This window comes from Takifugu rubripes, chromosome 17 (genome assembly GCF_901000725.2).
Source record: "Takifugu rubripes chromosome 17, fTakRub1.2, whole genome shotgun sequence".
NCBI lineage: Eukaryota > Metazoa > Chordata > Actinopteri > Tetraodontiformes > Tetraodontidae > Takifugu > Takifugu rubripes.
Genome location: NC_042301.1, coordinates 632,981 through 645,269, shown reverse-complemented (window position 1 = coordinate 645,269; position 12,289 = coordinate 632,981). Strand labels below are relative to the sequence as shown.

The following is a 12,289-nucleotide window of genomic DNA, read 5'->3' as shown; positions in this document are numbered from 1 at the left end:
TCACCGTGTCCTCCTCAGAGCTCTTCTCTGTGGATGCTGAGCAGACCTCATGATCTTGCTAGTGTGATGCCATGATCGAGAAGACAAAGGTGTACCACATCACTACTCTGCTGTGGGCACACAGGTGACTTCCCCAGCATGATGCACCTCCATGAAAGCCGTTGTAGCTCCACATTTGATTAGTTTGACTGGAGAAACTGGGGGAACGTCTCTGCTGTTCAGGGCAGGAAGGCTGATCTTATGAGGGTGGACCAAACCTTTGCTCCACGTTGGGATCTGAGTGAGTAGCTCTGGAAGTTCCCCAACGACCGCCTGTTGTCAGGCTGTCCAACACCAGGTCATCTCGGTGCTTTAGCAGGACAACGTGGGCGGACCAGGCCGCAGATGCCCCAGGCTGCTTGCAGGGTTATTTGATGGGGCAAAATGCTGCAACAAGCCTCGAAGGTGTCGACGAGACTCGTGTGGATCCGGGACAACGAAGGACGTTGGTGCAGCGTGAAGCTGAATATTCAAACATGTGTTTATTTTCCAACAGGAGAAGAAGCTCCTGGATGACAGGATCAGTGAGATGAGTTCCCAGCTGACGGAAGAGGAGGACAAAACAAAGAACCTCAGCAAGCTGAAGAACAAGCAGGAGATGATGATCGTTGAGCTGGAGGGTGAGGGACTCGCACCATCACGCTGTTGGTGGTCAATCCTTGAGACAAAGACCACACTTTGAAGTGTTCTCCATTGATAAAAATACCTTCAGATAAAGTTGATTTCTAATGTCTTCTACACGTGAGCTCATCTCCAGGTGCATCTCCAAGAGCGTATCTGACATGTCGTAACATCGCTGGTGTTCGCTGGTCATGGCCAAACTTCAACAGATCTCTGAAGTGATCACGTTGAGCAGATTTCATGCAGACTTTGAGGATCTTCATCTGCCTTTACGTCCTTCAGAGCATCTAAAGAAGGAGGAGAAAACGCGTCAGGAGCTTGAGAAGGCCAAACGTAAGCTGGACTCTGAGATGACGGACCTCCAGGACCAGATCGTCGAGTTGCAGACTCAGACAGAAGAAATGAGGATTCAGCTGGCAGTAAAAGAGGAGGAGATGCAGTCTGCTCTGTCCAGGTCAGTTACCGTGGCAACACTGAAAACCTTGTTGTAGTCATCCCGTCTGAACTTGCAGAACATTTGGACCACACCTGAACCAGCTCAGTGTGTTGGCACCATAGTCTGAGGGTCCACCAACAACTTCAGAATAAAGGCCAGGCGAGGTTGCAAAGTCACTCTTGTGCTCCCTGAACAGAACTTGGTACCTGTCTGGGTCCCAGACCCTGGCCCCTATTGCTCTGGTCTCAGGGCCCCTGTTGCTCTGGTCTCAGGGCCCCTGTTGCTCTGGTCTCAGGGCCCCTGTTGCTCTGGTCTCAGGGCCCCTATTGCTCTGGTCTCAGGGCCCCTATTGCTCTGGTCTCAGGGCCCCTGTTGCTCTGGTCTCAGGGCCCCTGTTGCTCTGGTCTCAGGGCCTGAAGACCATTCATCCACGTTGCTTCTCAGCTCTTGGTGGTTGCGTTTCCTAATCCAAGAAACCATTGGTTTTTAATTTTTATGGTGTAGGCTTCTTGTAGTTTACCCCTCAAATTGTTTAATTTTTCCATTTTAATGTTAACTAACCCATATATGGGTCAGGTTCAACCCATCTGTATTTCTGTGATAACAGCTGGAAGCAGCTGTACCGTCTTTCCCAACATCCTGATGGTGGAATCTTGTTGGCTCCTGCTCTGCTTTCTCTGGTTCTGAGGACTCTGGATGGATGGATGGTGGATGGATGGATGGATGGTGGATGGAGGGAGGGATAGATGGATGGAGGGAGGGGTGGATGGAGGGATGGAGGGAGGGATGGATAGATGGAGGGATGGATGGGCCTTATATAATAATAAATAAAAACTATATAAATAACGATTGGGACGTTGTTGCCCAAAAATCTTTCTGCCTGTTGCTGCAGCCAAAGACTGAGTGGCCCCATTGGAGGATCTGTGAGTCCTGGTGTGGGTGACTGGAGGCTTCATCGTCCCTGGAACCCAAAGAATCCTCTTCATTGGCCAACTTGTTTTCTGTCCAATTAGGAGTGATGATGAAACAGCCCAGAAGAACAACGCTCTGAAGCAGATCCGAGAGCTTCAGGCCCACCTGGCTGAGCTTCAAGAGGATCTGGAGTCTGAGAAGATATGTCGCACTAAAGCAGAGAAACTCAAGAGGGACCTCAGTGAGGAGCTGGAGGCCCTGAAGACGGAGCTGGAGGACACCCTGGACACCACAGCAGCCCAGCAGGAGCTCAGGTGACCAGCTTCAACACTTGCATTTGGGACCTGGCAGAAGATGTGTAGACAACACGTACGTGAACTTTTTCGTTTTTATTTGCAGAACCAAACGGGAGCAAGAAGTCGCCGAGCTGAAGAAGGCCATCGAGGAGGAGACGAAAAACCACAACGTCCAGGTCCAGGAAATGAGACAGAGACACAGCAGTGTGCTGGAGGAGCTGTCTGAGCAGCTGGAGCAGGCCAAGAGGGTGAGTCCATCTCCTGTGCTCCACCTGCAGCTCTCATCTCGGAGCTCCACGGAAGAAACGCACAGCTCGTCTCTCCTGCGTTAGTTCAAAGGCTCCTTGGAGAAAAGCATCCAGAATCTGGAGAGTGACAACAAAGACCTGGCGTGTGAGGTGAAGAGCGTGCAGCAGGCGAGGGCCGAGTCCGAGTCCAGGAGGAAGAAGGTGGAGTCTCAGCTGCAGGAGCTGCTGTCCAGAGCTGCCGAGGCCGAGAGGACCAAGGCAGAGCTGAGCCAACGCTCCAACAGGCTCCAGGTACCGGCCCTGTCGCCACGCACACAGAACCTGCTGGGACGCACGGTCCTGAGACGGCCCTGAAACCTGGCCACCAACGCCACGGGTCGCCACCACCGTTACAGCCCACAAAAACGGGCTTTTTGGAACCTTTTATTCTTGTTCCATAAATAATTTGGAATGAATGGAAAAGGTCATGTAATGTTGACCCCTGCTGGAGGTCCCACAGCTTCAAACAGGAACACCGTTAGAACCCTAACCCCCTAACCCCCTAACCCCAACCCCCTAACCCCCTAACCCCCTAACCCTAACCCTAACCCCCTAACCCCAACCCCCTAACCCCAACCCCCTAACCCTAACCCCCTAACCCTAACCCCCTAACCCCAACCCCCTAACCCTAACCCTAACCCCTGCTGGAAGTCCCACAGCTTCAAACAGGAACACCGTTAGAACCCTAACCCCCTAACCCCTAACCCCAACCCCCTAACCCCCTAACCCTAACCCCCTAACCCCCTAACCCTAACCCCCTAACCCCAACCCCCTAACCCCAACCCCCTAACCCTAACCCCCTAACCCCAACCCCCTAACCCCAACCCCCTAACCCCAACCCCCTAACCCTAACCCCCTAACCCCCTAACCCTAACCCCCTAACCCCAACCCCCTAACCCCAACCCCCTAACCCCCTAACCCTAACCCCCTAACCCTAACCCCCTAACCCCAACCCCCTAACCCCAACCCCCTAACCCCAACCCCCTAACCCTAACCCCCTAACCCCCTAACCCTAACCCCCTAACCCTAACCCGTGCTGGAAGTCCCACAGCTTCAAACAGGAACACCGTTAGAACCCTAACCCCCTAACCCCCTAACCCCAACCCCCTAACCCCCTAACCCCTAACCCCTAACCCCCTAACCCTAACCCCTAACCCCAACCCCCTAACCCCAACCCCCTAACCCTAACCCCCTAACCCCCTAACCCTAACCCCCTAACCCCAACCCCCTAACCCCCTAACCCCCTAACCCTCTAACCCCCTAACCCTCTAACCCCCTAACCAGGAACACTACTGTAGAACGTAGCCCAACGGGACCCGAACTGCTGAACAAGCCTCCATGACTCAGTCTTCCACTGATAACCAGCCCTCAGATAACTAACTAGGTGGTCCAAATCAGTGGCTTCTGGATTTTCTTCAGCAGTTTGAGTCCCATTCAGAGCTGACAGGCCTCATGGTGACCATGACCTCACTCATCAGCTCCCACATCGTTTAACTTAAACCCACTTAAATTCACCCTGAGTAGGATAGTGGGACATCCGCATGTACTGGATCAGGGTTGGGATGGATCAGGGTTGGGATGGATCAGGTTTGGGATGGATCAGGTACAGGATGGATCAGGGTTGGGATGGATCAGGGTTGGGATGGATCAGGTTTGGGATGGATCAGGTACAGGATGGATCAGGGTTGGGATGGATCAGGGTTGGGATGGATCAGGTACAGGATGGATCAGATACAGGATGGATCAGATACAGGATGGATCAGATACAGGATGGATCAGGGTTGGGATGGATCAGATACAGGATGGATCAGGGTTGGGATGGATCAGGTTTGGGATGGATCAGGGTTGGGATGGATCAGATACAGGATGGATCAGGTTTGGGATGGATCAGGGTTGGGATGGATCAGATACAGGATGGATCAGGGTTGGGATGGATCAGATACAGGATGGATCAGGGTTGGGATGGATCAGGGTTGTGATGGATCAGATACAGGATGGATCAGGGTTGGGATGGATCAGATACAGGATGGATCAGGGTTGGGATGGATCAGATACAGGATGGATCAGGGTTGGGATGGATCAGATACAGGATGGATCAGGGTTGGGATGGATCAGATACAGGATGGATCAGGGTTGGGATGGATCAGATACAGGATGGATCAGGGTTGGGATGGATCAGGGTTGTGATGGATCAGATACAGGATGGATCAGGGTTGTGATGGATCAGATACAGGATGGATCAGGGTTGGGATGGATCAGATACAGGATGGATCAGGGTTGGGATGGATCAGATACAGGATGGATCAGGGTTGGGATGGATCAGATACAGGATGGATCAGGGTTGGGATGGATCAGATACAGGATGGATCAGGGTTGGGATGGATCAGATACAGGATGGATCAGGATTGGGATGGATCAGGGTTGGGATGGATCAGGGTTGGGATGGATCAGATACAGGATGGATCAGGGTTGGGATGGATCAGATACAGGATGGATCAGATACAGGATGGATCAGGGTTGGGATGGATCAGGGTTGGGATGGATCAGATACAGGATGGATCAGGGTTGGGATGGATCAGATACAGGATGGATCAGGGTTGGGATGGATCAGATACAGGATGGATCAGGGTTGGGATGGATCAGATACAGGATGGATCAGGGTTGGGATGGATCAGATACAGGATGGATCAGGGTTGGGATGGATCAGGTTTGGGATGGATCAGGGTTGTGATGGATCAGATACAGGATGGATCAGGGTTGGGATGGATCAGATACAGGATGGATCAGGGTTGGGATGGATCAGATACAGGATGGATCAGATACAGGATGGATCAGGTACAGGATGGATCAGATACAGGATGGATCAGATACAGGATGGATCAGATACAGGATGGATCAGGGTTGGGATGGATCAGATACAGGATGGATCAGGGTTGGGATGGATCAGGTTTGGGATGGATCAGATACAGGATGGATCAGGGTTGGGATGGATCAGATACAGGATGGATCAGGGTTGGGATGGATCAGGGTTGTGATGGATCAGATACAGGATGGATCAGGGTTGGGATGGATCAGATACAGGATGGATCAGGGTTGGGATGGATCAGATACAGGATGGATCAGGGTTGTGATGGATCAGATACAGGATGGATCAGGGTTGGGATGGATCAGATACAGGATGGATCAGGGTTGGGATGGATCAGATACAGGATGGATCAGGGTTGGGATGGATCAGATACAGGATGGATCAGGGTTGGGATGGATCAAATACAGGATGGATCAGGGTTGGGATGGATCAGATACAGGATGGATCAGGGTTGGGATGGATCAGGGTTGGGATGGATCAGGGTTGGGATGGATCAGATACAGGATGGATCAGGGTTGGGATGGATCAGATACAGGATGGATCAGATACAGGATGGATCAGGGTTGGGATGGATCAGATACAGGATGGATCAGGGTTGGGATGGATCAGATACAGGATGGATCAGGGTTGGGATGGATCAGATACAGGATGGATCAGGGTTGGGATGGATCAGATACAGGATGGATCAGGGTTGGGATGGATCAGGTTTGGGATGGATCAGGGTTGTGATGGATCAGATACAGGATGGATCAGGGTTGGGATGGATCAGATACAGGATGGATCAGGGTTGGGATGGATCAGATACAGGATGGATCAGATACAGGATGGATCAGGGTTGGGATGGATCAGATACAGGATGGATCAGGGTTGGGATGGATCAGGTTTGGGATGGATCAGATACAGGATGGATCAGGGTTGGGATGGATCAGGGTTGGGATGGATCAGGTTTGGGATGGATCAGGGTTGTGATGGATCAGATACAGGATGGATCAGGGTTGGGATGGATCAGATACAGGATGGATCAGGGTTGGGATGGATCAGGGTTGGGATGGATCAGATACAGGATGGATCAGATACAGGATGGATCAGATCCAGGATGGATCAGGGTTGGGATGGATCAGGGTTGGGATGGATCAGATACAGGATGGATCAGGGTTGGGATGGGATGGATCAGATCCAGGATGGATCAGGGTTGGGATGGATCACACAGTCCAGGTTCCTGTCTAACCCTCTCTCCTGCCTCAGGTGGATCTGGACCACATGTCCAGTTTGCTGGAAGAGTCAGAAAAGTCGGGAGTGAAACTGACCAAAGAAGTCGACAAGCTGAACAGCAAACTGCAGGACCTGGAGGTACGGATGAGCCTGCCACAGGGTTTGGGGTTAAAGGTCAAAGGTCACTGTGCTCACTAAGGTGTGTGTCCTGCTCAGGAGCTGCTGCAGGAGGAGACGCGTCAGAAGCTGAATCTGAGCAGCCAAATCCGCCAGCTGGAGGTGGAAAAGAGCACGTTGGTGGAGCAGCAGGAGGAGGAGGAGGAGGCTCGCCAGAACCTGGAGAAGCAGCTGCAGACGCTGCAGGCTCAGGTAGAGTCCAGCACCTTCACCAACGTTCTGTTGACCACTAAAGGACGTGTTCTTAATGGCTCCAGCTGTTGGAGAGCAAGAAGAAGCTGGAGGAGGATGTTGGGGTCATGGAGGGCCTGGAGGAGCTCAAGAGAAAGCTCCAGAAAGATGTAGAGCTGGCCCATCAGCGCACAGAGGAGAAGACCACAGCCATGGACAAGATGGAGAAGACCAAGAACCGGCTGCAGCAAGAACTGGATGATCTGATGGTGGACCTGGACCACCAGAGGCAGATTGTTTCCAATCTTGAAAAGAAACAGAAGAAGTTTGATCAGGTAGTGTAACACAAGCACACGTTCAGGCTGATCCAATAAGCTTCGTGGAGTCTGGTGGACCATCCTTGATCCCTTTTTTAAGCTGCTGGCTGAGGAGAAGACCATCTCCGCTCGTTACGCTGAAGAGCGCGATCGTGCAGAGGCTGAGGCCCGAGAGAAGGAGACCAAAACTCTGGCCATGACCAGAGCTCTGGAGGAGGCCTTGGATGCTAAAGAGGAGCTGGAGCGGTTCAACAAACAGCTCCGGACTGAAATGGAGGATCTGATGAGCTCCAAGGACGATGTGGGGAAAAACGTAAGCTGCCCCATGAGAGGCCTCCTGCTGGTGTTTGAAGCTCCCTGACCAGTCAGAAGGTTGCCACCTACGCTGGCTGAATGCTTGATTGATCTGCTCTCATTCCTGCAGGTCCACGAGCTGGAGAAGTCCAAACGAACACTTGAGCAACAAGTGGAAGAGATGAGAACTCAGCTGGAGGAGTTGGAGGATGAGCTGCAGGCCACAGAAGATGCCAAGCTGCGTCTGGAGGTCAACATGCAGGCCATGAAGGCTCAGTTTGACCGAGACCTGCAGGCCAGAGAGGAACAGGGCGAAGAGAAGAAACGCGCCCTCATTAAACAGGTACCAGGAACCAGCTGACGAGGTTCTCACTGTCAGAGCGTCTCGTCTCGACAGCTACCAGGTGTCTTCTGAACGCAGGTGCGAGAGATGGAGGCGGAGCTTGAGGATGAGAGGAAACAGAGAGCTTTGTCTGCTGCTGGCAAGAAGAAGCTGGAGCTGGATCTGAACGAGCTGGAGGGCCAGATGGAAGCTGTGACCAAAGGCAGAGACGAGGCTGTAAAACAGCTGCGCAAACTCCAGGTGCTCTGCTGGTTCCTCTGTTCCTCGTCCCAGATGAAGGAGCATCTTTCTAGATGTTGGACAGATGAAAGTGTTACAGTCTGTAGTTTGAATGTCCGAGGTTGAACCTCGGCCCACTGACTCCTCCCTGGGTTGACAGGCTCAGATGAAGGACTATCAGAAAGAGTTGGACGAGGCCAGAGCTTCCAGAGACGAGATCTTCACCCAATCCAAGGAAAATGAGAAGAAGCTGAAGAGCCTGGAAACAGAAATTCTGCAACTGCAGGAGGTTAAATCCAGTTTATTGGAGGAGCTCCTCAATCAATGTGTGACTGTCTTTGATGGAGGTCCAGAACAGATGATGTTCCTGTTGTCTCTAGGAGCTCGCCGCTTCAGAGAGAGCCCGTCGGCACGCCGAGCAGGAGAAGGACGAACTGGCCGAGGAGGTCTCCAACAGCGCTTCTGGAAAGTCAGTGTGGAAGCAGTTTGGACAGGTTGGAAGGTTGAGTGTGAGTCAGGTGGAATAAAGGCGCTGCCTGCAGGTCGTTCCTGCTGGAGGAGAAGAGGAGACTGGAGGCTCGCATCGCTCACCTGGAGGAGGAGCTGGAGGAAGAACAAGGGAACATGGAGCTGCTCAACGATCGCCTCCGGAAGCTCAACCTGCAGGTAAGCGCCACCTGTTGACCCGACAGCTGAGGCACGTTGGCATCATCCCTGTCGCTCTCTCGCAGGTGGACGGTCTCAGCGGCGACCTGGCGGCAGAACGCAGCGCCGGCCAGAAGTGCGAGAACGTCCGGCAGCAGCTGGAGCGCCAGAACAAGGTGAGGCTCTCCTCAGTGAGGCCGAGGAGACCTCCTGGTCTCACGTCTCAATACATCTGCAGGATTTAAAGGCCAAGCTGGCAGAACTGGAAGGAGCAGTCAAGTCCAAGTTCAAAACCTCCATCAGTGCCCTGGAGGCCAAGATCCAGCAGCTGGAGGAGCAGCTGGAGCAGGAAGCAAAGTGGGTTTTCCCAAATCTGTGCGTCAGCACTGGAAGTCGGGCTGACGTTGCTCTTGTGTGAACCCACAGAGAGCGAGCTGCAGCCAACAAGAACGTCCGCCGCTCCGAGAAGAAGCTGAAGGAGGTGATGATGCAGGCGGAGGAGGAGCGCCGCCATGTGGAGCAGTACAAGGAGCAGGTGAAGCAGATGTTCTGCTCATACACCCACACCAGCCCTGACCCGCCCACACCAGCCCTAACCCACCCACACCAGCCCTGACCCACCCACACCAGCCCTGACCCGCCCACACCAGCCCTGACCCGCCCACACCAGCCCTGACCCGCCCACACCAGCTGTGTGACCCGCCCACACCAGCCCTGACCCTGACCCACACCAGCCCTAACCCTGACCCACACCAGCCCTGACCCACCTACACCAGCTGTGTGACCCACCCACACCAGCTGATCCACCCACACCAGCTGTGTGACCCACCCACACCAGCTGTGTGACCCACCCACACCAGCTGATCCACCCACACCAGCTGTGTGACCCACCCACACCAGCTGTGTGACCCACCCACACCAGCTGATCCACCCACACCAGCTGTGTGACCCACCCACACCAGCCCTGACCCACCCACACCAGCTGATCCACCCACACCAGCTGATCCACCCACACCAGCTGACCCACCCACACCAGCTGTGTGACCCACCCACACCAGCCCTGACCCACCCACACCAGCTGATCCACCCACACCAGCTGACCCACCCACACCAGCTGTGTGACCCACCCACACCAGCCCTGACCCACCCACACCAGCTGATCCACCCACACCAGCTGATCCACCCACACCAGCTGACCCACCCACACCAGCTGTGTGACCCACCCACACCAGCCCTGACCCACCCACACCAGCTGACCCGCCCACACCAGCCCTGACCCGCCCACACCAGCCCTGACCCGCCCACACCAGCTGACCCGCCCACACCAGCTGTGTGACCCACCCACACCAGCTGATCCACCCACACCAGCCCTGACCCACCCACACCAGCTGATCCACCCACACCAGCTGACCCACCCACACCAGCCCTGACCCGCCCACACCAGCCCTGACCCTGACCCACACCAGCCCTGACCCGCCCACACCAGCCCTGACCCGCCTCCTGCTCCACCTCCTTTCAGGTGGAGAAAGCTCAGTCCCGTATGAAGCAGCTGAAGCGGCAGCTGGAGGAGGCCGAGGAGGAGGCCACCCGGGCCAGCGCCTCCCGCAGGAAGCTCCAGAGGGAGCTGGACGAGACCAGCGAGGCCAGCGAGGCTCTGAGCCGAGAGGTCAGCGCTCTGAAGAGCCGCCTCAGGTAATTCCTGTTCCATGGCCCAGCGTTCCAGAATGGGCAGAACCTTCCTGATATTGCCTGAATAATGAGACGGCCTCTCCTGAACAGGCGTGGAGCTCCCGTCAGCAGCTTCTCCGGGCGCTCCGGCCTCCGCAGCCTCAACCTGGACGGCGCGTCCGTGGAGGTGTCGGATGAAGACGCAGACGCCCAGACGGGCGACTTTAATGACACTCAGACCGCCAACGTTGGGTGAACTTCCGCCTCTCTGGTGACGCTGCGCACAAGATCTTCAACAAATTTTCCGATTTCATTCCAAACTTCATTCCAAACTTCCCAAACGGTTCAGATGATCCGGAGCAGGGCTCATTGTGCTTCACTTCTGACAGGGCAAATCCACCAACCCTGTATTCTTGGACAGGTTTGCTGCTCTAATACGATTGTGGTTCCACCTTTGACCCCGGGTCATCGTAGTCACACCTCCAGCTGCTTCCATGCTGCCGCACCACCAGGTGGAAACTTCCCAATGTGCTGGAAGAACGTGCTTTAGCTGGGTCGTCCTGTCCTCCACTCACAGGACGATGGATCCGTAACTGGACTTCAGTCAGAGCGGTTTTTCCAGAACATTCCTCTCAAAATGGGGTTTTGATGGGGCATCATTAGCTGCGTTAGCCGTTAGCGTGACTGTGATGCAGCTTCGTCCTTCAGACTAACCGAGCTCCTCACCTTCACAGGTCATTTGCAGCTTTTCCCTTCATTTATAATCAGCTGTAGATCCGAGCAGAACCGTACGGACTTCCTTCCTAATCTGGTTGGTTTTTGCCCCGAGATGATGAAGATGATGAAGATGATGTTTCTTTAAAGTGCCTTCGACACTACGAGAACATAAGTGGACAAAGAAAAGATGAACATTTGGTATCAGCTGCTCACGATGACCCTCCTGTGGTGACGGAAACCTCCAACAATCTTCTTCTTTACCACCTCAACACTCCAGAACTGATGGTGACCTTGAATGTGGCTCCATGAGCAGCTTCCTCATCCACCACCAAGTTAACCTGTTGTTTTATAGTAACTCTCAACCAGGCATCTAATCGCAGAAACCTCCATCGTATTAGTTCTGGTCCACCTGTGTCTCTAGACGGTGATTATCTGTTTGTTTTTAAGACAATAAAGCATGTTAATCTGAACATGATGATCTGAAGCAGGTCGGCAGGCCGGCTCCTCACGTTGGAGGACTCTGGTCCAACACGGCACCCTGGAGACCCCTAACCCTGGAGATCCCTAACCCTCTAACCCTGGAGACCCCTAACCCTCTAACCCTGGAGACCCCTAACCCTGGAGATCCCTAACCCTCTAACCCTGGAGATCCCTAACCCTCTAACCCTGGAGACCCCTAACCCTGAAGAACCCTAACCCCCTAACCCTAACGAACCCTAACCCTCTAACCCTTACCCCCTAACCCCCTAACCCTGAAGAACCCTAACCCCCTAACCCTGAAGAACCCTAACCCCCTAACCCTAACCCTGGAGACCCCTAACCCTAACGAACCCTTACCCCCTAACCCTAACCCTGGAGACCCCTAACCCTAACGAACCCTAACCCTCTAACCCTTACCCCCTAACCCTGAAGAACCCTAACCCCCTAACCCTAACCCTGGAGACCCCTAACCCTAACGAACCCTAACCCTCTAACCCTTACCCCCTAACCCCCTAACCCTGGAGAACCCTAACCCTCTAACCCTGACCCTGGAGACCCCTAACCCCCTAACCCTGACCTTAACCCTCCC

General features: G+C 54.0%; 1 protein-coding gene across 5 annotated transcripts in view; it reads left to right on the top strand.

Moving 5' to 3' along the window:
* LOC101065564 (myosin-10-like) overlaps positions 1–11,690 on the top strand; it is a 31,747-nt gene extending 20,057 nt beyond the window's left edge. For 4 of the 5 annotated variants that reach the window (XM_029850200.1, XM_029850198.1, XM_029850201.1 and 1 more), the window contains 19 exons: positions 536–659; positions 943–1,114; positions 2,110–2,322; positions 2,408–2,552; positions 2,637–2,843; positions 6,703–6,807; positions 6,886–7,038; positions 7,104–7,352; positions 7,435–7,647; positions 7,759–7,971; positions 8,050–8,211; positions 8,351–8,479; positions 8,571–8,659; positions 8,733–8,856; positions 8,922–9,011; positions 9,074–9,192; positions 9,262–9,370; positions 10,355–10,527; positions 10,615–11,690. In XM_029850200.1, the coding sequence (XP_029706060.1) occupies positions 536–659; positions 943–1,114; positions 2,110–2,322; positions 2,408–2,552; positions 2,637–2,843; positions 6,703–6,807; positions 6,886–7,038; positions 7,104–7,352; positions 7,435–7,647; positions 7,759–7,971; positions 8,050–8,211; positions 8,351–8,479; positions 8,571–8,659; positions 8,733–8,856; positions 8,922–9,011; positions 9,074–9,192; positions 9,262–9,370; positions 10,355–10,527; positions 10,615–10,759 (2,934 nt within the window). In that variant the 3' untranslated portion in view covers positions 10,760–11,690. Of the gene's footprint in view, positions 1–535; positions 660–942; positions 1,115–2,109; positions 2,323–2,407; positions 2,553–2,636; positions 2,844–6,702; positions 6,808–6,885; positions 7,039–7,103; positions 7,353–7,434; positions 7,648–7,758; positions 7,972–8,049; positions 8,212–8,350; positions 8,480–8,570; positions 8,660–8,732; positions 8,857–8,921; positions 9,012–9,073; positions 9,193–9,261; positions 9,371–10,354; positions 10,532–10,614 lie in introns of those variants that run through there. The other variant, XM_029850202.1, reaches the window with a different exon arrangement.
* Positions 11,691–12,289: the final 599 nt, after the last annotated feature.